The sequence below is a fragment of the Bos taurus genome, chromosome 17 (genome assembly GCF_002263795.3).
Source record: "Bos taurus isolate L1 Dominette 01449 registration number 42190680 breed Hereford chromosome 17, ARS-UCD2.0, whole genome shotgun sequence".
Taxonomy (NCBI): Eukaryota; Metazoa; Chordata; class Mammalia; order Artiodactyla; family Bovidae; genus Bos; species Bos taurus.
In genome coordinates this window covers 63,977,745-64,003,175 of record NC_037344.1, presented here as the reverse complement: position 1 = coordinate 64,003,175, position 25,431 = coordinate 63,977,745, and the positions used below count along the sequence as shown (strand labels likewise).

The 25,431-nt window shown below is 48.2% G+C and overlaps 2 protein-coding genes across 9 annotated transcripts in view; one reads left to right on the top strand and one right to left on the bottom strand.

The window, feature by feature from the left end:
* The window catches only part of USP30 (ubiquitin specific peptidase 30), a 24,000-nt gene extending 3,547 nt beyond the window's left edge, over positions 1-20,453 (top strand). The window contains exons 3-14 of one of the 3 annotated variants that reach the window (XR_238110.3): positions 50-232; positions 6,538-6,641; positions 8,334-8,432; positions 9,036-9,081; positions 10,301-10,395; positions 12,507-12,566; positions 13,048-13,134; positions 14,108-14,188; positions 14,714-14,933; positions 17,423-17,543; positions 17,988-19,544; positions 19,634-20,453. Coding sequence is in view for 2 of the 3 variants with exons in the window: in NM_001191361.3 (NP_001178290.3) it covers positions 50-232; positions 6,538-6,641; positions 8,334-8,432; positions 9,036-9,081; positions 10,301-10,395; positions 12,507-12,566; positions 13,048-13,134; positions 14,108-14,188; positions 14,714-14,933; positions 17,423-17,543; positions 17,988-18,252 (1,361 nt within the window). In the remaining variant the exon portion in view is untranslated. Of the gene's footprint in view, positions 1-49; positions 233-6,537; positions 6,642-8,333; positions 8,433-9,035; positions 9,082-10,300; positions 10,396-12,506; positions 12,567-13,047; positions 13,135-14,107; positions 14,189-14,713; positions 14,934-17,422; positions 17,544-17,987 lie in introns of all 3 variants that reach the window. The other 2 variants (XM_005217725.5, NM_001191361.3) reach the window with 2 other exon arrangements.
* Positions 19,601-25,431, bottom strand: ALKBH2 (alkB homolog 2, alpha-ketoglutarate dependent dioxygenase). Of its 6 annotated transcripts, none has more exons than XM_005217791.5 (4): positions 25,099-25,431; positions 24,427-24,859; positions 22,632-22,830; positions 19,601-20,955 (listed from the first exon to the last, which is right to left on the bottom strand). In XM_005217791.5, the coding sequence occupies exons 2-4, from the start codon at positions 24,701-24,703 to the stop codon at positions 20,595-20,597; spliced, it is 837 nt and encodes a 278-aa protein (XP_005217848.2). In that variant the 5' UTR covers positions 24,704-24,859; positions 25,099-25,431; the 3' UTR covers positions 19,601-20,594.

The window sequence follows — 25,431 nt, the reverse complement described above, 5'->3', positions numbered from 1 at the left end:
AAGAGCCGGTCCTGTGTGATGTGCTGTTCTCTTCTCCCCCCTCACTTAGGGCTTGTGCCTGGCCTTGTCAACTTGGGGAACACCTGCTTCATGAACTCCCTGCTGCAGGGCCTGTCCGCCTGCCCCACCTTCATCAAGTGGCTGGAAGAGTTCACCACCCAGTACACTGGGGGTCACAAGGAGCCCCCCCAACACCAGTACTTATCGTTAACGCTGTTGCACCTCCTGAAAGGTACTGAGTTGGAAATGGAAAGGGGATTGTGTGCGTTTTCAGAGCAGCAGCCCAGATGGCAGGCGAAGGGTTAATAGCCTTCCTGTAGGAAAAAAAATCACACAGATTCTTATGAAAAAAGCACTAAGGGCCCAATAGATACACTCAGGCTTTTTTTTTTTTTTATCAAAGATGTAATCATTTATTTTAAAAATTGTCAGTAATAGCTTTTTAAGGAAGGAAAAAAAAACCCACTGCCATTTAAGCATTTGGATTGTAAGAAGTACTCCAGTTTCAAAAACATCAAAGTTAAAAAAAAGTATTTTATCCTAGGAAATGAGGTAATTGACAAAAGCAATAATACAAATTGTATTTAGGTAGAGACAGGATATATCTGGGCTTCCCCTGTGGTTCAGACCACAGAGAATCTGCCTGCAATGCAGGAGACCCAGGTTTGATCCCTGGGTCGGAAAGATCCCCTGGAGGAGAGCATGGCAGTCCACTCCAGTATTCTTGCCTGGAGAATCCTATGGAGAAAGAAGCCTGGTGGGCTACAGTCCAGTCCTTGGGGTCCCAAAAGAGTCGGACATGACTCAGCGACTAACACATAGGATGTATCTAACAAACAAAACAAGCAAAATAAATATTCACTGTGTCCACCATCAAAGAAATATTAATAGCATAACAGTGAGGTATCGCTTTTTGGCCTGTCAGCAAAGATTCAAAAGCAAGTCTACAGTCCTGAGCTGCCCCTGGGTGGCACGTTCATACATGCTGGTGGTGTCATTTGGGACAGCCTTGGCGGAAGGCGGTCTGGAACCACATGGTAACAACTTGCAAAACACGTAGGACCGTTTGACCTAGTGGTTCAGGGGACTGTGATCTGTACTAGCTGGGAGTGGAGTTTGTTCCCAGGGCAGGCACGTTTGGGAACGGCCCAGTACTAGCCCTGAGGTTGGGAAGCCACAGTGTACGTGGGCTTGGTAAAGGTTTTAGGAAGCCACCAGTCTAACTTCCTTAAAAAAAATATTGGAGTATAACTGCTTTACAACGTTGTAGTGGTTTCTGCGGACAACAACACGAATCAGCCACATGCACACAGGTGTCTCCTTGTTCTTGAGCCTCCTTCCCTGTATTCCGTCTCCCCACTCTCCAGTCCACCCCTCTAGGTCATCACCGAGCACCGAGCTGAGCTCCCTGTGCTGTACAGCAGCTCCCACCAGCTGCCAGTTTACACACGACGGTGTGTGTGCCAGCGCTGCTCTCAGTCCGTCCCAGCGCTCCGCCCCCGCTGCGGCCACAAGCCCACTCTGCGTGTCCGTGTCTCTGTCCCTGCCCTGCAGATAGGTTCATCTGTACCATTTGTCTAGGTTCCATAACAGATATATGTTAATATGCAGTGTTTGTTTCTCTCTTTCTTCGCTCTGTATCAGGCTCTAGGTTCATCCTCCTCACTACAAGTGACTCAGTTCTGTTCCTTTTTACGGCTCAGTAATATTCCATTGTATATATGTATCACAACTTTATCCATTCATCTGTCGATGGACATCTAAGTTGCTTCCTCTTGTTTTATTTTTAACCACTTTTTTTTTTTTTACTGTAGAACTGGTTTTTCCTCCTGCAGCATCTGTACACCCCTACAGGCAGACAGCAAAACCTGCAGGTGCTCAAGCCCCTTACATGAGATGTCGTAGTATTTGTGTATAACCTAGGCACACCCTCCCATCAACTGTCAATCATCTCTACACTACTTATAATGTCTGATACAATGTAAATTCCATGTACATAGTTGCCAGTGCCTGGAAGAGTCAAGTTTTGCTCTGGGGGACTTTCTGGAATTTTTTTCCCTGAGTATTTTCAGTCTTTGGTTGGCAGACTCTAAGGATATGGAACAAGTGGGTATGGATGGCTGACTGTGTGAGCAAAGACTTCTAGCACCTTGTTGTAACGGGGGTTTGGGAAGCAAGGGAAGAGTGTGGTTATCCAGCAGTAGGGTGATTAAGCCAGCAATGGAATGTTACCCAGCCATTAAGAATCATCTTTCTGAAGTGTTTTAGTTTTAGTTTTAATTTGGGAGGAGGCATCAGCTATCCTATTAAGTTTAAAAGAGCAGGATACAAAATATGGTATAATTTGACGTCAGGAAAGCGAAAATGTCTGCAGATAAAGGGTGGACAGAAAAAGGCCAAAACATTAGCCATGGATATTTTGGTATGGTACAGGTGACAATTTTAAAAGATGAAAAAAAAAACCTACTAAAACTTTCAATAATGATTGTGTATTATTAGAAAAAAATAATCAGAAAAAAAATTGGATTTTGAAAACAGTTAGCTGAGTATTGCTTAACCTGAGGTATGATCTCACCTTGACCAGAAACCTTTTTGAAAAGCAAGTTCTGCTCTTCTACATAAGAGGCAACTTGAAACTCTTTCCTTTTACTGCCTTGTTTAAAAAAGAAATTACCACCCCAAAGACTGTGTGAAGAACTGACATGTCTACACGGGTGTCCTAACGCAGGCTAGGTGCTGTCATAAGGGAGGGTTAGGTGTCCTCTTGCCATATGCTCCCTTCTCTGCTTCTGCCTCTTTGTGTCTTTTATTTTGGTTTTTAGAAATAATTTTTACTTCCGTAAGTAAAGCCTGAATAAATTCTCCTTGTGAAAAGTTAAAGCATTACAGAAAGGCCTGAAGTTCTCTTTACCACTATCCCAGCCCTTCTTCCCCACTTCCTTCCAGAAAGCAAAAGATAAGTGTAACCTTCCAGACCATTTCTGTGAATTTAACTGCATTTCTACCTACCCACAGAAATGATATATTGCTTTCTTTGTTTTTTCATGACCAAATAACCTTATGTGCATTAGAGAAACAGCCGTTTCGTACACCTGTCTCTCCCTCATTCACTTTTTTTTCTTTTTCTGAATTTACTGGTCTCATGTATTTTGTCTTCTGTGAACTACTAGCTCATATCCTTTGCCCATTTATAAAACTGTGGTAAAATATCCATAACTTAAAATTTACCATCTTAATTGTTTTGAAGCAAACAGTTCTGTAGTAATAGATATATTGACACTGTTGGGCAACCGTGACCACTGTTTATCTCCAGAATGTTTTCATCTTCCGTATTGAAACTCTACATCCATTAAACGGTAACTCCCTATTTTCTACTACCCCTAGACCCTGGTAACTGCTATTCTATTTTCTGTCTCTGTGAGTTTGACTGTGTACCTTATTTAAGTGGAATCAGACAATATATCTGTTCTTTTGTACCCTGTTTATTTCACTTAGCGTAATGTCCTCGAGGTTTATCCACACTGGAGCATGTGTCCGAAGGTCATTCCTACAGGCTGAATATGAACGACTTTCCAGTGTGTGTGTGTGTGTGTGTGTGATGTACACACCGCATTTTGTTTACCCATTCATAGGTCAGTGGACGTTTAGGCTGTCTCCACCTTTCGGCCGTTGTGAATAGCGCTGCTGTGGACGTTGGTGGACATATATATCTGTTCAAGCCCCCGCTTTTGATTTTGGGGGGTCATATACCCAGAGGTAGACTCACTGGATCAGATGGCAATCTATTTAATCCTTTGAGGAGTCACCACTCCGCTTTCCACAGCGGCTATAGCCTTTTACCTTCCCTTGGCATGGATGTTCCATTCTCCATATCCTCACCAGCACTTGTCATTGTCTGTCTTTCTGATAACAGCCACCTCAGTAGGTGTGAAAGTGATGTCTCACTGTGGCCTTGATTTGCATTTCCCTAATCATAGGTCACGTTGAGCATCTTCTCATGTGTTTATTGGCCATTTATATGTTTTTTTTTTTAATGTCTATCCTAATCTTTCATCCATTTTTGAAATCAGTTTTCTGTGTTTTTATTGTTGAGTTTTAGGAGTTTTTTTTTTCTAATATATTTTGAGGAGAAGGCAATGGCACCCCACTCCAGTACTCTTGCCTGGAAAATCCCATGGATGGAGGAGCCTGGTGGGCTGCAGTCCATGGGGTCGCTACGAGTCAGATACGACTGAGCGACTTTGCTTTCACTTTTCACTTCCATGCATTGGAGAAGGAAATGGCAACCCACTCCAGTGTTCTTGCCTGGAGAATCCCATGGACAGAGGAGCCTGGTGGGCTGCCGTCTGTGGGGTCGCACAGAGTCGGACATGACTGAAGCAACTTAGCAGCAATATATTTTGAATCTTAATCCTGTATCACATACATGGTTTGCAAAACCTCATGCACCTTTACAGCTGTACCACGTCCCCCATCCACTTAGCTATTAGTTTCTGGTGCCTTGTCTAGATAAACTGGCTGTAGCGAACCTCCTTGTACATGGCCGTCAAGCACACAGTCACATGTTTCCCTGGGCAGATCCTGAGAAAGGTTGCTGGATTGTAAGATAGGAAAATAGTAGACATTTCCGCGCTGCCCCACAGTGTTGTAGGCAAAACTGGGCTGAAGGGGACGTTCAGATGTTCTTTGGGAGGGAAAAAGCTAACAGGGCTGCCTGGGGCTGTAGGAGGAAGAGGGAAGGAATAATACATCTTTAGACAGGTAGGGTAAGGGTCTGACCCCAGGGTTTATTGCACCAGTAACTGGCTACCAGCTGTCAAGGCTGCTACTTCTCCTCAGGTCACCAGCCATGATTCGACATGGGTCGGGGTGGCAGTATTCAGGGTCACAGCCATCTTGCCAGTTCACTGAATGCAAATCACAGAGAAGAAACATCGGCTTAATTTATCTGGAGAGTCACTGAACTCCCAGAAACTGCACTGAGAGGCAGGCTCCTCCTATATTTTTATCTTCTTTATCTCATGGCAGTGCTGATTCAGTGTAATATATTGGTCCTTAGCATGGTGGGTTCCGCGCTCCAGATGGAGACTCAACCAGAGTGAGAGAGAGCGCGACATGGGGAGACCAGTATTTCGAGAAACTGATCCCAATTCTTTATTTTCCAGAGTCTGTTTTTATACACTGAGATGTTATACAAAAGTCACGTGGGGACAGCAGTCCTGACTTTTATTAAAGTCAGGTGCTTCACACAAATGTATACAGAGGTCTTAGGGGTGTTACATCATCTTCTGGCCAGGGGGGCCTGCTGACAATTTAAGACCCTCTCCTTGTGACAGCGGTCAGTCAATCAGGACACTTATTTCTCCAGGGCTGATTAGTCTCAAAACAGACGCCACCCAAATAAAGTTACATTCCTACAGGGTGAGGGTGTAGTGGGTTTTAGTTAAGGAAAGAATTTACTTAGCCTAAGGTCTAACGTGATTAATAATGCCAGGGAAAGGGGTGGTCAGGATCAGGAATCAATAAACTTTGGCCCCAGGGCCAAATTTGCATGCCACCTGTTTTTGTGAATAAAACTTTATTGAAACACAGCCATGTCCATTTGTTTACATTTTATCTATGTAATATTGCTTATGTATCTATGTAATATATACTATTATGTACCATCTTTATAATATTACATATCTATATAATATTACATATTATATATCTATCATCTATGACTGCTTTTTGTGTTATAGTGGCAGAGTTGAGTAGTTGCTACAGAGACCTGCCAAGCCTAAAATGTTTACTAGCTGACCTTTTACAGCAAAAGTTTGCCAACCCCTGATGTAGATTTAATTGCAGTATAAATTCATAAGCTCATCAAACTTTTATGTGTATCTGTTAAGCTTGATTCTACTCAGATTGAATTCCCTGGTTGTCCAGGCGTTAGGCCTTGGTGTTTTCACTGCTGAAGGCTGGGTTCAATATCTACTCTAGGAGTTAAGATCCCAAAAGCCAGGTGGCGCGACGAAAAACAACAATGACAAAAAGAAAAAAGTAAACCATTCAGAGGACTCCTTCAGGCTGCCTCATAGAGCTTGATGCTTTGTAGTAATAGAAATTCAGATGCAAACAAGGCCTAATGGTCCTGGGACAGTCCTGTAGAGAAGGAGCTAGACAGAAAGTGTATGGGGGAACAGTTAGATGTTTAAGGGCCCTCCTGTCCCTCCAAGTTGAGAGTTAAACTCATTTTATTCAACATTAATCTTGCAACAGTAAGTTTCTGTTGATGATAGTAATTCAGATATCTGAAAGTCGGTTACTAAATGCTGCGGCCGCATGAAAAATTACATTCATTCAGCAAATTCCAGGTGTCTACCAGCGTCCTAACTGGGTAAGGCTACAGGGAAGAGTAACAAAAGAGATATAATTCCAGGGTGAATTTTCCAGTCCTTCCATTTTTAATTAGCTTTGACACATCTTTCTGCACAGGTTTTCTTGGTTAGTTGTTGTGTTGGTTCACTTAATAACTGTTGCCTTTTTTGATTCCAGCTTTATCCTGCCAAGAGGTCACTGACGAAGAGGTCTTGGATGCAAGCTGCTTGTTGGACGTCTTAAGAATGTACCGATGGCAGATCTCTTCGTTTGAAGAGCAGGTGAACACGATATTCAAAACAGGTTTCCTCGGAGACTCCTTCCCATTCATGAGCTGGGGCCTCAGCTCCAGAAACAGCTGCTTCGCTGCAGCGGGAGGAGTAAATGCCAGCCTTGACCTTGCAGTTAGTGGCCAGGCCTGTGTGGATGTTTCTGTGACGTTTCAGACAGCCTGAGTGTCCTGAGACCAGGTTGTGATTGGGGACAGAGAAGATTCACAGGACAGGGCGTAGGCACGCTGTCGCCAGGGAGGGGAGATCTTTTTAGTTCTCGAGTGACTTTGCACTTCAGTGGCTGATGGGGACACGTGAGGCCTTCAGAGAGACGTGAGTGACTCTACCTTCTCCCCTTCTCCAGAAGACAGCGCTGGGGCTGACAGCGTGAAGCTCTGGGGACCGACAGTTTCGCCCCCGTGGGTGTGCACTTCCGGCAGCACCTCCTCCCATCCGCTAGTGTTCCAGGCTGGCCCCGGCCAGCTTTGTGCTGGCCACCGCCGCCTCCACTGTCCATCCCTTGGACCAGAGCCTTTGGACTCCCCATACTGTGGGGCTGAAGTGAGAGGCATTTAAAAACTCAGAAAAGTGAGGTGGGAAGGCTTTCTCACCCCCCTTTTCTTTAAAGATGGTCTCCGTTTCCACTTTAATCGGAAATCATGTGTGTGTTACTTTTTAAACACGATGTTGAGAATATCTCTGCTTTCTCATGATGCTTCTTGACTAATCCATTACATGTCGAAATATTTTTCCATTTAGAAACTACTTTTGTAATCCTCCTCTGGTAACTGGAATTATTTAGCTACAATTCACATTTGTCTAAACTGACAGAGCGACTGGAGTTTAGTTCTTCAGGACATCAGATACCTGTCAGCCAAAAAAAAAAAACCATACAGCCTTAAAGCCGAGAATCGGGTTTTATTTGACGGGCATACTGAAGGCAGTCCTTAAGCAGGGAGACGGCCTCTCAGATAGCTCTGGGGGCTTCTCCGAAGAGGTAAGGGAGCAGCCAGGATATATCAAGTGTTTGCAAAAAGAAAAAAACCAGTAGTCAGAACATCGAAAGATTACTGTTAATTAAAGAAAAACCGACTGCCCAAGTTAATGAATTAAGCACTTTTCTACGTAAGGGAAGATGCACACATCTGGGCTCATTGAAATCATTCCTTCAGTGTGCACCTTAGCTATCTCGGGCCTATATCCTGCTTTTCTCCATCCTGAATCCCCTCAGGGTGCACAGTGTGGGGCGACTGCAGGGTCTGGTCTGGTGGCCGCACCATCCTTTGCTTACTGATGTGACGAGTGACATTCTTTGTCCACATTCCTTAAGTCCTGCTCTTCTGTCAAGGACCCACTTGGGTCCCAGTTGCTCCTGGGGAGTGTTTCCAGGGTCTGACTCTGAGCCGCATGGTGCTGCGGTGCATGTGGGGCGAGAAACCACGTCTGTCTATGGTTCCCTTCCTCTCTGAGCATATCAGAACATCTAGCACGGGACCTGGTCCACACCTTCACTGTTAGTGATCAGGTCAGCCAGCCACTTTTATAGCCGTTTCCATTGAACACACTGGGCCTTGAGAAGCTGGAAAGCAAACTCTACCCAGCTTAGCCATAGAGGGTCTGCCTGGCGGTGCACACGGCGGGTGGTTCTGGCGTTGCCCAGCCTCTGCAGCCGCTCTGAAGAACGCTCTGCCCTCTTGACAGGACGCCCACGAGTTATTCCATGTGATCACTTCATCACTGGAGGATGAGCGGGACCGCCAGCCCCGGGTCACACATCTGTTTGATGTGCATTCCCTGGAGGTAAACTGTTAACACTCTCAGTACATCCAGTGTGGTCTGTGCACATCGAACAGGTGCGGGGGACACAAGTGTGATTTTCCTACAACTTTAAACTGAAAAGTAAAATTCGATCAAAAGCCAGTAGTGGGAGTGAGGCTGGGGAAGGGTCTGAACCTTCACAGTTGGCATTCAGTGACTGTGGTTAGCAGTGTTGAGGTTCTTGAAAGTAATCCCTTGCTGCAATTTGCATTGGCCTTGAGAGGAAAGAGTGTATTCCCCCCGCCCCCACTTTTAATACAGGAGAGCAAGGAGCCCCAAGAATGCTCAATGAATCTCATTTCCCTGGCACATTGTAAATGTTAGAGAGTTGATAAAAGTTAACTAGTCAAAGGAGGAGGGTGCAGATATTCCAGAGAGGAAAGGTGTCCAGTTGCATTTGGTGAAGGAATAGGTACAGAAATCAGTCCAAAAGCAGTTAAGGCTGCTTTTAGGAAGCTTAGCTTAAAGTTGATTTTTAAACAGGGCAGTCAGCACAGAAACAAGAGATTTAAGCGGGGATTGAGGGTGGGTGGCCAGAGGGAGAGCAGTAGGGTTTTCAGCCTCTTTCTCTTTCTTCCCCTGCAGCAGCAGACAGAAATAACTCCCAGACAGATCACCTGCCGCACCAGAGGTAGTCGTTTCCCTTGAACTGTAACGTGTGAGATGTGTACCTTTTTGATAGGACAGTAATTTGCTTTATGTTTTCTAAAAAGAATGTTTTTTTTCTGGTGACATCCATCCCGACTTGGAGTGTGTGCATTTGAGAGGAACTTGTGTTTCGGAAACAGCTCTAAACTGTCCCCGCAATGAGCATCTCGAGTATTCCATCACAGCCGAGCCCTGCTCAGTTTCTGCTTAATGGACCTGTTTCTGCCTCAAATGGTGGTCTCGCTCTACCTTCTTGAATTGGTCCTGTAACTTAACAAGCTGAAGGTGCCATGTCCTCCGCATTTGCACTGTGGCCAGCTCTTCCTGCAAATGTCCCAGGCCTCCCTAGAAGGAAACATGGTTTTCTTAAGAAAATGACATCAGTTCCTTTGTGCACTGGTAGTAATGAGAACAGTTATCTTTTGGGTCCCTGCTCTGTGCCAGTCACCATAATACCTTACAGGAGCCTTCCAGCTGCTCTGTGAAGTTGGTGGTGTGGGGCATGCCCTTAGTCGCTCAGTCGTGTCTGACTCTGCGACCCCATTGGACTATAGCCCACAAGGCTGTTCCATCCAGGGGATTTTTCAGGCAAGAATACTGGAGTGGTTGCCATTTCCTCCTCCAGGAAATCTTCCCAATCCAGGGATTGAACCCATGTCTCCTGTGTTGCAGGCAGATCCTTTACCTGCTGAGCCATCAGGGAAGCCCCAGGTGTGCGGCATAGTGGGATCACAATTATCCCCATTTCCAGGACACTGAGGCTTATAAACATGAAGTCTGGCTCTGGGCCCGGTGACTAAAGAAGCAAAGCCAGGACGCGGCCGAGGCCGGCCTGTCTTCCAGCGCGTGGTTCTAACTGGCACACCACACCGCTGTGTTTATTCCACTAACCCCCTCCTAACCCCCAAACCCCAGCTCTTTAGAACCTGCTCATTCTCGTGTTTTCAGAAGTCCTTTTTTTCTGCCTTTGTTTTCTTTTGGCCTTGCCTCATGGCATGCAGGATCTTAGTTCCCTGACCAGGGATCAAGTCCAATATCTGTGCAGTGAAAGCCTGGAGTCTTAACCAATGGACTGCCTGGGAAGTCCAGAAACTTTTCTTTCTAAAGAGGGTGTTTGTACCACGTACTAAGAAGGAGGATGAATTTTGAGGTTGGTGCCAAAGGGCGAGAGGTGGCCTGTCCAAAGGTGTTCTGTGTTTCAGGGTCACCACATCCCACATCCAACCACTGGAAGTCTCAGCATCCTTTTCACGGACGACTCACGAGTAACATGGTCTGCAAACACTGTGAGCACCAGGTAAATACACCACCAGTGCCTGCTATTTTCCGGCAAGGTTTTGATTTAAGATTCATGAAGGAGCCGGAGTGTGCCGACTGACATGGGTGTCTGGCTTTTGTCATTTTCTGGGGTCTCTGTGCTTAGTCAACTGACTGCCCACGTTTGGTGAGTGCTGACGTACCAGTTGACTCTCAGATGGCATCTTCTGTACCAAGAGCAGCAAACCTACTGTGGATTGGCGGGGTTTTGAGTCCTGAGGTTGGGTCTGTACTCTTGGTGAACACTACAGATTCTAGGGCTGGTTTTTTTGTTTGTTTGTTTAGCTTTGGTGTGTGTATGTGTGTGTGTTTTGTTTCTGAGATTTTAAAATGTTATTATGCAAAATTTTGAACATGATGCAAAAATAGAGAATTGTACAGCTGTCACCTCAGTCAATTTTAGAATATTTTTATCATCCCCCCACCACACACACGAATAAACCAACCCTGTACCCATTAGCTTCCTTTCTTATTTCTCCTCACACTGTCAGCCCTCGGAAACCACTAATCTGCTTTCTGTCTTTATAGATTTGTCTGTTCAGGACATTTCATATAAATGGAGTCATACAATGTCTGGTGCCCTGAGACTCGCTTCTTTGACTCAGCATGTTTTCAGGGTTCTTCCGTGTTGTAGCCCATACCAGTGCTTTGTTCCTGTTTATTACCAAGTACTATTCCACTGTATTGCTAGACCACATTTTGTTTATCCAGTCATCAGTTGATGGACAGTTGAGTTGTTTGTACTTGTCAGCTATTAATGTATAATGCTACTGTGAATAGTTATGTGCACATTTTTGTGGAAACATGTTTTTATCTCTCTTTAATATTTCCCTAGGAGTGGAATTGCTAGCTCATATGGTAACTCTAAGCTTAACCTTTTGAGAGACTGTGAGACTATTTTTCTATTTCTACCGGCAGTGAATGAAGTTTCAAATTTTTCTACATCCTCATCAACACTTTTTAATCTAAGTTTTTATTTATAGCCATTCTCTTGTGTGCAACATGGTGTCTCATTTTTTTCCCCCTCATTGTGGTTTTAATTGGCCTTATCATGAGAACTTCCCATGTCTCCTGCCAGCGTGGGAGACGTAAGAGATGCTGGTTTGATCCCTGGGTCGAGAAGATCCCCTGGAGGAGGGCATGGCAACTCACTCCAGTGTTCTTGCCTAGAGAATCCCATGGACAGAAGAGCCTGGCAGGCTATAGTCCATAGGGTCGCAAAGAGTTGGACATGACTGAGTGACTAATGATGTTGAATCTTTTTTTTAATAAGTTCTCTATTGATTTTATTATTTATTGTTTTATTTATAAATAAAATTAATTTATTTATTTTTGGCTATGCTGGGTCTTCATTGCTGCATGTGAGCTGTCTCTAGGTGCAGCCAGCAGGGATGTTGTTTATTGTGGAATGCAGGCTTCTCATTGCAGTGGCCTCTCTTGTTGCAGAGAATGGGCTCTAGAGCATTGGCTATATGGGGCTGTGGTACACGGGCTTAGTTGCTCTATGGCATGTGGGTTCTTCCTGGACCAGGGACTGAACTCATGTGTCCTGCATTGGCAGGCAAATTCTTAACCACTGGGCCACCAGGGAGGTCCCAAAAGCAGGAACTCTTATTAAATGTATTTTGTCATCTGTTTTTTTTTTTGGGGGGGGGGTGCCAATTAATCATAAAACATGCACATCTTTCTGTGTAATCATGTATACTTCTACTACAGTATTTTAAATACAGTATTCCACTCTATGTGGACATGATATAATTTACTCTGTCATTCCCTGGAAGTTTCACCCTGTTTTAAATGGTGCTGTGGTAACTACATCCGTGTAGTTACGTTGTCTGTGGTTATTTCCTTAGGATAATACCCCCATTTTGCTGGGTCAGGTATGTTATTGTACAGTTTTTCCAAACTGTCCTTTAGTATTATCGTAGTTCTTATGTTTACAAAGGTGTTCTTAGTAGACTTTGCTTCTCGGTAAGTACATTATGTTTGACTATGTTACTGTTGGCTGTGTAAATATGAAACTGTTTTATAGGCATATACCTTCGACTTGAACCTAAGTCCTTTCTGTATTTCCTGCAATTTATGTTTCAGAGTCCCGTTCGATTCGATACCTTCGACAGTCTTTCCCTCAGTATTCCAGCCTCCACATGGGTATGTACCCATCTCTGGTTTATTTCGAGTCTGTTTCAGAGACATCTGAATCTGAAAGAGCTTTGAGGCATCTCGTGTAACTCAGGTACTACACATGACTCAGACACATAGTTGGTTGAACCTGTCTTAGTTTTAATCTGTGGTTACCACGACCTGTCGGGGAAGAAGGTGGTTTCTCTCTCGCTGCAGAAATTTTGGCTTTTTCAAATACATATACACAAACCTCTCAAGTTCAGAGATGCGTAAAACAGCACAGAAGCGCATACTTTTCTGCAGTATTGGGTCCTCATACCCTTGAATCCGTCCAGAATAACAAATCTAGGATGCTCTGAACTCTCCATTTTGTTCGGGAAACACCCACTTGTGTCTGTGAGGCCTCGCAGCCTACCTAAGCAGAGTAAAGCTCTGGGCTTCACCCTGTTAGCGGTGTCAGTCCAGCTCTCCTTGACTTGTATTCATGAACGTGCTTCTTGTGCCATAGGGTCATCCACTGACCCTGGACCACTGCCTTCACCACTTCATCTCGTCAGAATCCGTGCGGGATGTCGTCTGTGACAACTGTACGAAGGTATGACTTTAACCCTGGCTGCCATCTCCTGAGCTGGCCCCCATGTCCGGATACAAGGCCTCTCATACTCTTAGCCCTGAGCTCTGTTGACTGGCCCAGAGGCTCCCTGCAGCCACAGCCACCTCCACCTAACTTGCTTAGAAAGTTGGCAGCCCACGGACTATATCTTTTCCCAGATGAGTTGTTTCATTCACAGAATGTTTAAAGGAAAAAAATTGAATCATATGCTTTGAGGTGAGACATGCCCGCTCCAATTTGCTACAGTCCCCTCCATGCCCACCTGTCTCACTCCTGCCCAACTGCCCCAGGAATGTCATCCTCTGAATTAAGAGAAAGTGTACGGGAAAGAATTTTTGAAGACACAAAACAAAACAGATGACAGGCAGCCAGTGCAGAGTTTCATTGCGGCCTCTTTGTTTCTCTTGCTGCAACAGTCACAATTATTTAATGACTCTTGTTTTTGTTCAGTTGCTAAGTCATGTCCAACTCTTGGTGACCCCGTGGACTACAGTATGCCAAGCTTCCCTGTCCTTCACTATCTCCCGGAGTTTGCTCAAACTCATGTCATTGAGTTGGTGATGCCATCCAACCATGTCATCCTCTTTAAAACAGTGAAAGCGAAAGTCGCTCAGTCATGTCCGACTCTTTGCAACCCCATGGGCTCTACAGTCCATGGAATTCTCCAGGCCAGAATACTGGAGTGGGTAGCCATTCCCTTCTCCAGGGGATCTTCCCAACCAAGGAGTCCAACTGGGGTCTCCTGCATCACAGGTGGATTCTTTACCAGCTTAGCTACCAGGGAAGCCCATTTAAAACAGTGAAACCAATTTGCAAATATCTGGGCAGCTGAGTTCCTTTGGCAGGTGGATGCCAAGTGCCCAGTGAATGCTGGGCTAACTCCAGCCTGGCCCTCTGCTCTCTCTGAGGGTCCTGTTTCAAGAATTTCTTCAGAGAGATGTTTCCTTTATTTCAGATTGAGGCAAAAGGGACGCTGAATGGGGAGAAGGTGGAACACCAGAGGACCACATTTGTCAAACAATTAAAACTGGGGAAGGTGAGCCTATGCCGCACACCTGGCCAGCTCTGCCCCTGGAGCCCCCCAGATCTAGCTCTGCTCCCAGGACCCCCAGGTCTGGCTCTGCTCTGGGGGCCCCCCAGATCCGGCTCTGCTCCCAGGACCCCTGGGTCTGGCTCTGCTCTGGAGGCCCCCCAGATCCGGCTCTGCTCCCAGGACCCCTGGGTCTGGCTCTGCTCTGGGGGCCCCCCGGGTCCATCTCTGCTCCCAGAACCCCGGGTCTGGCTCTGCTCCGGGGGCCCCCCAGGTCCATCTCTGCTCCCAGAACCCCGGGTCTGGCTCTGCTCTGGGGGCCCCCAGGTCTGGCTCTGCTCCCAGGACCCCCAGCTCTGGCTCTGCTCTGGAGCCCCCGCAGATCCATCTCTGCTCTCAGAACCCCAGGTCTGGCTCTGCTCTGGGGGCCCCCCAGATCTGGCTCTGCTCCCAGAACCCCGGGTCTGGCTCTGCTCTGGGGCCCCCCGGGTCCCGCTCCGGCCCTCCACTCCTCCCGTCTCTCCGCCGCAGCTCCCGCAGTGCCTGTGCATCCACCTCCAGCGGCTGAGCTGGTCCAGCCACGGCACGCCCCTGAAGCGGCATGAGCACGTGCAGTTCGGCGAGTTCCTGATGATGGACATCTACAAGTACCACCTCCTGGGACACAAGCCCGGTCACCGCAGCCCCGAGCAGTGTGAGAAAGCAGGGCCCGCGCTGGAGCTGCAGGACGGGCCGGCAGCCCCCAAGTCAGGTGTGTGTCCAAGGGGCAGAGACAGGGACCCTCTGGGCCCTGGCGCCACCAGGGCCACACTTGCCCGATGGCGCTTCAATTCTTGAGAACAGCAGGATTGGGGGTGAGAGAAGGCGGGTTTCATAAAAGAGGTTAGAATGATACAGTGATGTCTAGTTTTTAAAAGCTCTATGACGGATGGAAACACACAGGCAGGAGGGAGGAAGGTTGCTTTCTGATCTTCTGGCTAAACAATAATTGACTCGCCTCAGTCCACTGAATTTCTTCTTTTCTGCCCCCATACAGTCACCTAGTGAATATATTCAATTTTTAATTGAGGATAATTGCTTTATAATGTTGTGTTGGTTTCTGCTGTACAACAGTGTGAATCAGCTATGTGTCAAAGTCACTCAGTCATGTCTGACTCTTTGTGACCCATGGACTATAGCCTGCCAGGCTCCTCTGTCCACACGATTCCCCAGGCAAGAATACTGGAGTGGGTAGCCATTTCCTTCGCCAGGGGATCTTCCCAACCCAGGTCTCCTGCATTGCAGGTGGATTCTCTACCGTCTGAGCCACCAGGGAATCAGCTATAGGTATACATATATCTCCTCCCTCTTGAGCCTCCCTCCCATCACCTCCTTTAGACAGGAAATGTGGGGAGGCAGTATCCTGGCTGAAGATCCCTAAACATCTTACTTGGGTTGCTACTTCTTTACTGAATTGCTGATTTATCCGATCCCATTACAATCCTCCCTTGAGGTTAATCCTTGACTCAGGCACCAGTGAAGCCAGGTAGCTGTTATCACCTTCAGTCTCACTGAAGAGAGAACCAAGGCTTCCAGAGGCTGAGTGCCAGACGGGGCATCTGGAACTGGAATGGAGTGTGGGGCAGTTTTGTAAAGGTCTTGAATGTAATGTGTTTAGTTCTTCATTAATGAGGGAAAACCCACTGACTTTAAAGGCTCCAAGCCTGAACATCCTGTCCTGTTCCACTCTCCCTCCACAACCGCCCACCTCGTTTGCTGCTCCTAGTCAAGCCAGTACTGTCTTCCCTGCACTCTGGCCTTTCCTCACCTAGTGCCCCTCACTACTTTTATTCTTTTTTTTTTTTTTAATATTTATTTTTATTTATTTATTTGGCCCACCAGGTCTTAGTTGTGGCATGTGGGACCTAGTTCCCTGACCAGGGGTCAAAGCTGGGCCCCCTGCACTGGGAGCACAGTCTTAGCCACTGGACCACCAGGGAAGTCTCCGCCCCCTCAATACTGTTATTCGTTTTTACATCCAGCTGCGTGGCCTGGCGGAGAAGGCAATGGCACCCCACTCCAGTACTCTTGCCTGGAAAATCCCATGGACGGAGGAGCCTGGTAGGCTGCAGTCCATGGGGTCACTAGAGTCGGACACGACTAAGCAACTTCACTTTCACTTTTCACTTTCATGCATTGGAGAAGAAAATGGCAACCCACTCCAGTGTTCTTGCCTAGAGAATCCCAGGGACGGGGAGGCCTGGTGGGCTGCCGTCTATGCGGTCGCACAGAGTCGGACACGACTGAAGTGACTTAGCAGCAGTAGCAGCGTGGCCTGGCAGGACATCACTCACAGGGGGACGGAGCTTTGTCCTTTCTCAGCAGATCCACAGATTAACTTTGAGAGTAGAGCAGCAGGGGTGGGAAGAGGGCCCAGTTTTAAATCAAGGGCCTCTTGGCCTCACTTTCTCCTCTCCCAGGTAGGGGCGCAGGTCTGCTAGTGTTCAGAATGTGGTGGTTAAAGAGGCCAACAGTGTAGCTGGTCGGTATTAAAGGCCCCCAAATATGATACTTGAAAGGAGAAGAGATGTAAACATCTCTTTAATTATCTCATCTGCACCCGTGAACACATCCCTGCTGTCTCCGCCTGCCGACTGCGCTCCTCAGAAGCTGACATTCGGAGAAAAGAGAATGTTTGGATCAGTGCTTTTCAGCAGGGAGTCTGGCCCCCAGGGGCACCGGGCTGGGATCAGTGCTTTTCAGCAGGGAGTCTGGCCCCGGGGGCACCAGGCTGGGGCTGGTGGCGTGTTTGGTTGTCTCCGCCGGCCGGGAGAGGAGGCGCTGGTGTGAGTGGAGGCCAGAGGTGCTGCTCAGCATCCTGCAAGTGACCAGGACAGCGCCCACAAAGGGCGACCAGAGCCTCAAGGTTGAGAAGCCTTGGTTTTGGTCAGGCCAGTAAGCGGGCCACTGCTTGGCTCTGACATGTGTCTTTAGCAGCCAGGCCTGGAAATTTCAAAGATCCACAAAGCTGTCACAGTGAGCAGGAGGCTGGGAGGGGGATACAGTTTTTCTGTTTGGGAATAAAGCAGGTGAAGACAAACAAGTAGCAAGTTTTATGAATCAACATAGTACAAAATCAAGTTATCTGTTTTTCCTTTGTAGCCTTATCAGGGAGTTAAATCTCAAGCTAAGCAAAAACCACATTTTGTTTACCCAGAGCCGCTGCTCATCTTAATCGCCTCGGGCCTTTTTCTCTTGCAGTTCGCAATCACCCGGGGGGCCCCAAAACACAGATTTTCATGAACGGCGCCTGCTCCCCGTCTTTGTTGCCCGCCCTGCCGACCCCCATGCCTTTCCCCCTCCCAGCTGTTCCTGACTACAGGTGAGCTGCTCCTTAGACTCACAAGCCTCATACACTGATTGTTTTAAAAATAAGAATTATGAAGTCCATAAATCATAAATATTACGGGTACGTGTGTATACATGTACATATGTAAGAAAGTATGTACACAGAGTATAAAGAAAGAAATTAGGTCTCTGGGACACCACCCAGAGATCACCAGTTAAGTCTTGGTTTTCCTCTCTGTAAAGGTGTGTGTTTGTGTGCATATACCACACAATGCAAGCACACCTTCAGAACTGGATGGCCCACCAGGCCAGTCAGTGGAGGTCTGCGTTTTAAGCATTGTATAGCGTCCAGCTGTCAGGCTGCGCCATCATCAGTCCCCTGTCATTGAATCCAGCTAGGGTCCTCTACTCTTTGCTTTTGCCTCTAAACCTTCCTCGTTGTATTTGTAAACCACTGGCGTTTGTTCCTACCGTTCAGCTCCTCCACATACCTCTTCCAGCTGATGGCCGTGGTCGTCCACCACGGGGACATGCACTCTGGACACTTCGTGACCTACCGGCGCTCCCCGCCCTCGGCCAAGAACCCTGTCTCCGCCAGCAGCCAGTGGCTGTGGGTCTCCGACGACACTGTCCGCAAGGCCAGCCTGCAGGAGGTGCTGTCCTCCAGCGCCTACCTCCTGTTCTACGAGCGCGTCCTCTCCAAGATGCAGCCGCAGGGTCGGGAGTACAAGTCTGAGGAATGACCCTGCCCTGCCCCAGGGCTGGAGAGCCGCCAGCACTGTCCCAGCCCTGTGTGTCTGTGCGTGTGTGTGGCGTGTGTGCGCGCGTGTGAGCAGCCCCACTAGAGTCCTGTGGCCTTCTGGTGTGGTGTAAGAGCAGGCTCCACAGAGGAACTGGCGGCCCCGATTCACACCAGATGAGGCCCCCACCCCCTCCCCGCACAGCTTGCACCAGGGTGGTACCGGGCACCATGTGTGTCTAGACCGTGTCTTGTCACTCACCCGATACAGGTAATTAAAAGGAACCAGACTCCAGAAGCCACCTTTTTTTAAATATATTCTGATGCATCAGGTGTTCTTAAAGGGGAGTTAACTCTGTCTGACCCTCCAGGGCTTCAGCGTAGATCTTTTTAATAAGCAAGCAAGGCCCACGAAAACTGATGAATTAGTGAAATCATTAAAGGCAACAATTTCACAGAAAAAAAAAGTGCCTTTCACTCTCAACTGCTTTTGTAGCACGTCCCTTCTGGAAAACAGACCTCATCTGGGAGTCACACGGACAATTTTTGCAAAGCTCTGATTGTTGCAGAGTGACCGAATGGAGAGCAGAGGGACAGCTCAGAGGACGCCTGGCGCACGCCCACCTTCCCTTTTGTACGTCTTTTTCTAACCTTTCAGAGTCTTTACATGTAGTGAAAGCTCATCTGCCAAACCCGCCCCTCTGGGGAATTCTGTCTCTACTTCATCAGTGACAAGTGACCAGCTTCCTTGCTGCCATCATCTTGCGTGTCCTGGACTCTGAGAGGTGTGGCCACTGCTTACTACATAACTGCCCGGACAGCCAGAACCTGGCGGCCTCTGCACTGCACCCACGACCACCCTGCTCCGTAGAAAACCCTTTCTCACGCCAGGACCCACCGTGGACCATTACTCTCACCTATTTATTTATTGCCCACGTGGCGCTCCTGAGGTTTACAGGTGGAGCTGGGGGCCATGACAGACAGACAGACAGACAATCCTGGCCTCCGCATGAGAGCTGGATTCAGAAGGAAGGGCACAGATCTCACTCGGGGCCTCCACCTCTCCACACCTCGGTTTCCTCATCTGTAAAGTGAAGAGTTCGATTCCATGGCCATCAAAGTCCGGCCCATCCCATCCCACAAAAAAGGAAGAAAGAAGTTTAAGAAAACTTTTGAAACACACAATGGCGGCTGACACCTAGTCCCATCATCCTGTCCTAGATCCATATTCTACACGTGTTGGTTTCCAGTACCTCATACAGAAGGCCCCATCTGATCACCCTCCCCCATCCTCAGGTAAGTCTCATGAAGGCAGCCCAGGGCCAAAGGAATTTCGAGGACACAGCGGTATCTATGTTTTAACTAGATTTTTTTATTTAAAAAAGAAAGGATACCAAGTCCAGACTGATTCCTCAGAGTAAGATTTGGAATCAGGTGCATCGTGGTCACCCAGGTCAGGCTGAGGACCATGCTTCCCTGGCGGGCAGGCTGGCGACACTCCCAGACAAGACCCTGGTGTCAGCTGAACCCAGCGGAGGCCCAGGCAGTCCCCATTCCACTGGGCCAGGTGTGTGTGCGTCCCGAGGACTGGGAAGTCCTGCTACGGACACAAACAGACTGTGGAGTTCTCCAGACCGCGAGCATCAGGGAGAAAGGAGCAGCGTGAAGCTTCTCTGCTCCCGGCAGGTGTCCCTTCCCGACTTCATCGCAGACCCCAGCTCTGATGGGGAAAGGAGCGTCCCTGTGATACCCGAGCCTGGGGCAACACGTGCCCAGGTCACGTGGCCTTCACCTGCCTGGCCAACCGTAGCTTTGTGCACCTGCCCTTCTGCCGCTGCGTACTCTGAAATCTGCCATCAAAGAGAGGTGCCGGGTGTGAACAGTGCCCCCTTTGAATGTTTGGTTGTAAGCAGACCTTTGGTCAGAGGCCAGGGACTGGGCCACGGCTACGGCTGTAAATGTGAATGATCTCTAGGCACATTCTCTACCCCTGCTTCTTCACATTGTAAATTATTAGGCGTTAGTTAGCAGCCAAATAATCTTATTTCTAGCATTCAGTTATTTACAGTCACTTCTTTTTTTTGCAAAAACCCGAGTCAAACTCATAGTTTATGCCATAATAACTGTTGATTTATGTATTTGCTAAGGTACCTTTTGTATCTGCTGTATTATAGCAATAAAAGAATCATTTTGTTAGGAAAAACATCAACTGGTATTCTTTCATAATTCACCAGTCTGATACAAATGTCCTCTTTCTCTGAGTTCTGCGTTGTACCCGTAAGAAGCCCTGCGCTTGGGTGAAACCCGTTCCGTGTTCCCTGTTGGTAAAAGAGACAGCAGCTCCCTCTAGGAGTGGAGAGCGAAGGAGCCAACAGAAGCGCTTGCTGTTAACAATGTTGTTCGCTTTGTAGTAGGCAGGATTTTCCGAAATGTCAGATTGACCCGGGGAGCCAGAACCTTCTTTCGGACTGGGAGACTGTGGTACCAGTGAGTGTTGGTCGGGTGGTTCATCATGAGTAAGCTGCCATGGGCCAGCTGGAGCCTGACCACCTCCAGCCTCCGGGACGGGTGCTTCCCCCGGGAATCCTTATGCCGGAAGACGAAGTCTCTGCAGGCCCCAAAGGAGACAGAGGCGATTGGGCTCCCGAGAGCCAGTTCTCTCTCATCATCCCTGTGCTCGCCAATGTGGTCCTGGCCGTCTTTGTACCTGCAGTGAGAAAATGAGCAGAGTTCACAGTACAGTCCTCTCTGGAAACGTGCCACCCACATCGGGGCACCTCGTCCACCAGCCAGGAAACAGTGCCACAAACCCAGGTTCGTGCAGGGGCTGAAGGGCCGCCCCTGGTCTACGTAGTGAAGCTAGCCTTTCACTTTGTTATCAACCCTCTGATCACAGGCTTTCAAACAGCCCACTAGTACGGCATTCCCTGGCGGTCCAGTGGTTAGGATTCCACGCTTCCACTGCCTCGGCCCAGGTTGGGTCCCTGGTTGGGGAACTAAGATCCCATAAGTCACATGGTGCGGCCACAAACAAAAATCCCACACACGTGGATAGAGGCCAAACACGTCTTACAGTACCCCTGATTCATATTTGTAAACCCTTTTTATATAAGATGCCTTCTCTCTGTAACTTAGAATAAAATCTGTATTCCTCGCCTGGCCCCTGCCCACCTCTGAGCTGAGCTCACCCCACACCCCTCTTTCCCTCATACACTGTTTTCTGGCACCACCAGTGGGATTTCCACTCCACAGACACTCCAAACTCCCTCTGCTCTCCCTGCAGAGGCCTGTGGGGCTCACGTTCCCTTGGTTTAGTTATAAGCTCCAATGTCACCCTTTCCTGACCCCTCCTCTAACCATCTTCCCCTAAACCCCAAATTCTCAACCAGGGCAATTCTGCCCTCCCCGGGGCACTCAAGCGATGTCTGGAGACATTCCGTTGCTCCAAAGGGACCCTTGAAAAAAACGCACAACCTAAAAGTTGAAAACCGTGTTTCATTCTGCAGACAGAACTGAGGACTGACGCCCGGGAGGTGGTCTCGCAGCTCTGAGCGATGGCCCCAAAGAGACAAGGCAGGAGCCAGGATAAAGGGGTTTTGCAACAAAAACCAGGTAGTCGGAACATCAAAAGATTCTTGTTAATTAAAGAAAACCAGACGTCACAGGTTAATGAGTTCAGTGTTTTCTGTATATGGGAAGATGCAAGAATCCGTGTGCTGATGCGGCGGGCAACCATTTCTCATCCACAGGGAGCTCCCTGCATCCGGTCGGTGGAGGTCAGGGATGCTGCCCATCTGACACCACAGAAGTCAGCCTCAAGAAGAGGATTATTTGGCTGAAAGCATCGAGTGCTGTTGAGAAACCCTCCCTCTCAGATGTTCTTAGATCAGCCTGTTTAATTTTCTACAAGACATTTATCAATGACTCGTCAGCTCTCGGCCTCTCCCTCCCTGCCAAGGTGCACGCATGCGTGCTCAGTCACATCTGACACTTTGCAATCCCACATCTCCGAGGCCATGGACCCCATAACCTCGGTCCATGGGATTCTCCAGGTAAGAATACTGGAGTGGGTTGCCCTGCTCTCCTCCAGGGGATCTTCCCAGCCCAGGGATCAAACCCACATCTCCTGCATTGGCAGGCGGATTCTTTACCACCGAGCCACCTGGAAAGGCCCCCAACCCTGAGGTGAGCGCTCCATAAAGATGAAATGCTGGTGCTGTTCCACTACTACGGCTCCAAGAATGCTAAAGAATTATCTGCTGTACAAATGAGTAAAATGCAGGGGAATCCTAAGTTCTTCCTTTTGGAAGAGACAGAAGATTTATAAAATCCAGTCCATGCTCCTGGGAAAAAAAAAAAAAAAAGGTAAAGACAGAGTGTCACCTGTTGATGAGCACAAAGTTGAAGGTCTGTCCAGTCACCAGAGAAACACGATCCCGTACACGCTCCAGAACGGGGATCCAGGGCTTCGGAGACAGAGTGAGGCCTGAAAACGTGTAGGTTAGCCCAGTGTCGCCGTAGGTCGCCTGCTTCCTTGGGACACTGTGCCACTTCCCGAACACCTGGACCCTGGCCAGCGCACCTGTGCAGGGGAGAGACGGCAGGGCCTCAGAAGTCTCCACTGGCTCCCTGAGCATTCAGGAGCGAAAGTGCAACAGGAGTGACATCTATTACTCTGGCCGAGGACCTCCTCCTCAACAATGATTGTGGCTCACCCAAAGCCTTCCCATGAGGGCAGTGATTCTTGTCCAACACTGAGAGAAACAGCTCTAGTCCAAATTAAAAAACAAAAACAAAACACGGTAACTTAATTGCTCAGCAGAACCAGAAAAAAGAGACTACAATTGGGGCAATATGAAGTGAGCTTACATGCTAGCACTGTGATGTTGCCAACTGCGGGGATGCAGGGGTGTGGGCATCCAGGGGAGATGGCGCTAATGCAGATCTTGATGGAGGCTGGGTCTCCCATGGGCGTTTCTACACTCCCCTGTGCTCTGCCACCCTGCAGTGGTTCTCAGTGTGGGTTCCAGCGTCAGCAGCACCGGAAACTCTGGACACTAGACTGCAGGGGGCGGGGCCAGCAATGGAGTGTTGACAAGCAACAGAGTCCTCCAGCTGATACTGAGAACTGGTGCACAGGGATTGCCTAGTAACTTCCCAGCTCTCAGCGGACAGGCGATTCCCGTTATTCAGTTTGTATCGCAAGCACCCAGTAAGGTGCTTGGCCCAGAGGTGCCAGGAGTATGTGTTAATTAACAAACTCATCCGTTATTCAGTTCAGTTCAGTCGCTCAGTCGTGTCCAACTCTTTGCAACCCCATGGACTGCAGCACGCCAGGCTTCCCTGTCCATCACCAACTCCTGGAGTTTACTCAAACTCATGTCCATCGCGTCGGTGATGCCATTCAACCATCTCATCCTCTGTCATCCCCTTTTCCTCCTGCCTTCAATCTTTCACAGCATCAGGGTCTTTTCAAATGAGTCAATTCTTCGCATCAGGTGGCCAAAGTATTGGAGTTTCAGCTTCAGCGTCGGTCCTTCCTATGAATATTCAGGACTGATTTCCTTGAGGATGGATTGGTTGGATCTCCCTGCAGTCCAAGGGACCCTCAAGAGTCTTCTCCAACACCACAGTTCGAAAGCATCAATTCTTCGGCGCTCAGCTTTCTTTATAGTCCAACTCTCACATCTATATATGACTACTGGAAGAACCATAGCTTTGACTAGATAGACCTTTGTTGGCAAAGTAATGTCTCTGCTTTTTAACATGCTGTCTAGGTTGGTCATAACTTTTCTTCCAAGGAGCACGCGTCTTTTATTTCATGGCTGCAGTCACCATCTGCAGTGATTTTGGAGGCCCCAAAATTAAAGTCTCTCACTGTTCCTATTGTTTCCCCATCTATTTCCCATGAAGTGATGGGACTGGATGCTATGATCTTAGTTTTCTGAATGTCGAGTTTTAAGTCAGCTTTTCCACTCCCACTTTCATCAGGAGGCTCTTTAGTTCTTCGCTTTCTGCCATAAGGGTGGTGTTATCTGCATATCTGAGGTTATTGATATTTCTCCCGGCAATCTTGATTCCAGCTTGTGCTGGAATCCGTTTATGGCTCTTAAGTTCAGATTTCTCTAAACACAGACACACAGTAGTGTGGACAAACCAGCCACCATCCCCTGCTTACCTGTAAAATATTCCACTTCTTTCTCCAACTCTTGGAAAATCTCGTCTGCTTCGGCTTTGCCAAACAGGATTGTGTAATCGCAGTTCAGGCCCTCCGCTCGAATGCGCCCCCAGGTGAGGCCTGCTGAGTCAACTCCATTCCCTGGGGCTGCTCTCCTGGGATTTTTCTTGCTGTTTCCCTCCTCTTCTGCCAACCCTGCTGGGCCTCCTCCAGTCTGCTCTTGTTCCATCCTTCTCTTAAGGCTCCCAACAGCCCCCTTTACCAGGAATCTGTCCATCTTGTCTCCACAACAGGAAGACCTGGGAGCTGATCGCCAGGCCAAGAGAGATTGCCCAGGGTCTGTCCCAAACACCAAAATCTACTCTGCAAAGTGGTCCCACAGGGGCATTCCTCCTATTTTTAAGGTTCCATTTTAAAAGTTTAACACCAAGTCCTATAAAGGAAGAAAGAGGAGGTTAAGGCTGGAAGGATCCCTCAGAGGTGATCTGGTCAGGGGTCTCCCACACCCGGGTTGGTATCAGAATCAGCAGCCTGGCTTGCAAAACCCACGTGCCTGCCACCCACCCCCCCAAATAGGAATTTTAAAGAAATAACTCCCCCTCTCCCTGCCCCCACGGAATTCGCATGCCACTGGCAAACCTGGAAACTACTATCCAATCCCTCACTTTATACCTGGGAAAGTGACACGGTGAGAGGAGCAGGGGTTTGCCCAAATTCACCCAGAAAAGCATGTCTCTCTCTCTCTCCCCCTGCCACCCTGCAAAGGACAGGGGTGGATAACTGATAGGCCCTCCCACACAAGTATTAACAGATTAAGTATTGGGATCTTGAAATGGACATGATTCAGAATCTAAATGTTTAACAACGGTTAAACGTGGTCATAAGCAAGCACGCCGAACTCTGATAGAAAATAAGAACTGTAATACGTGCGTTGGGTGGCGGTACCGAGGGTTCTCTTTAAAAATCTCAGCACCCGCTGAACTCCAGTTCCTGTAGACACTCTAG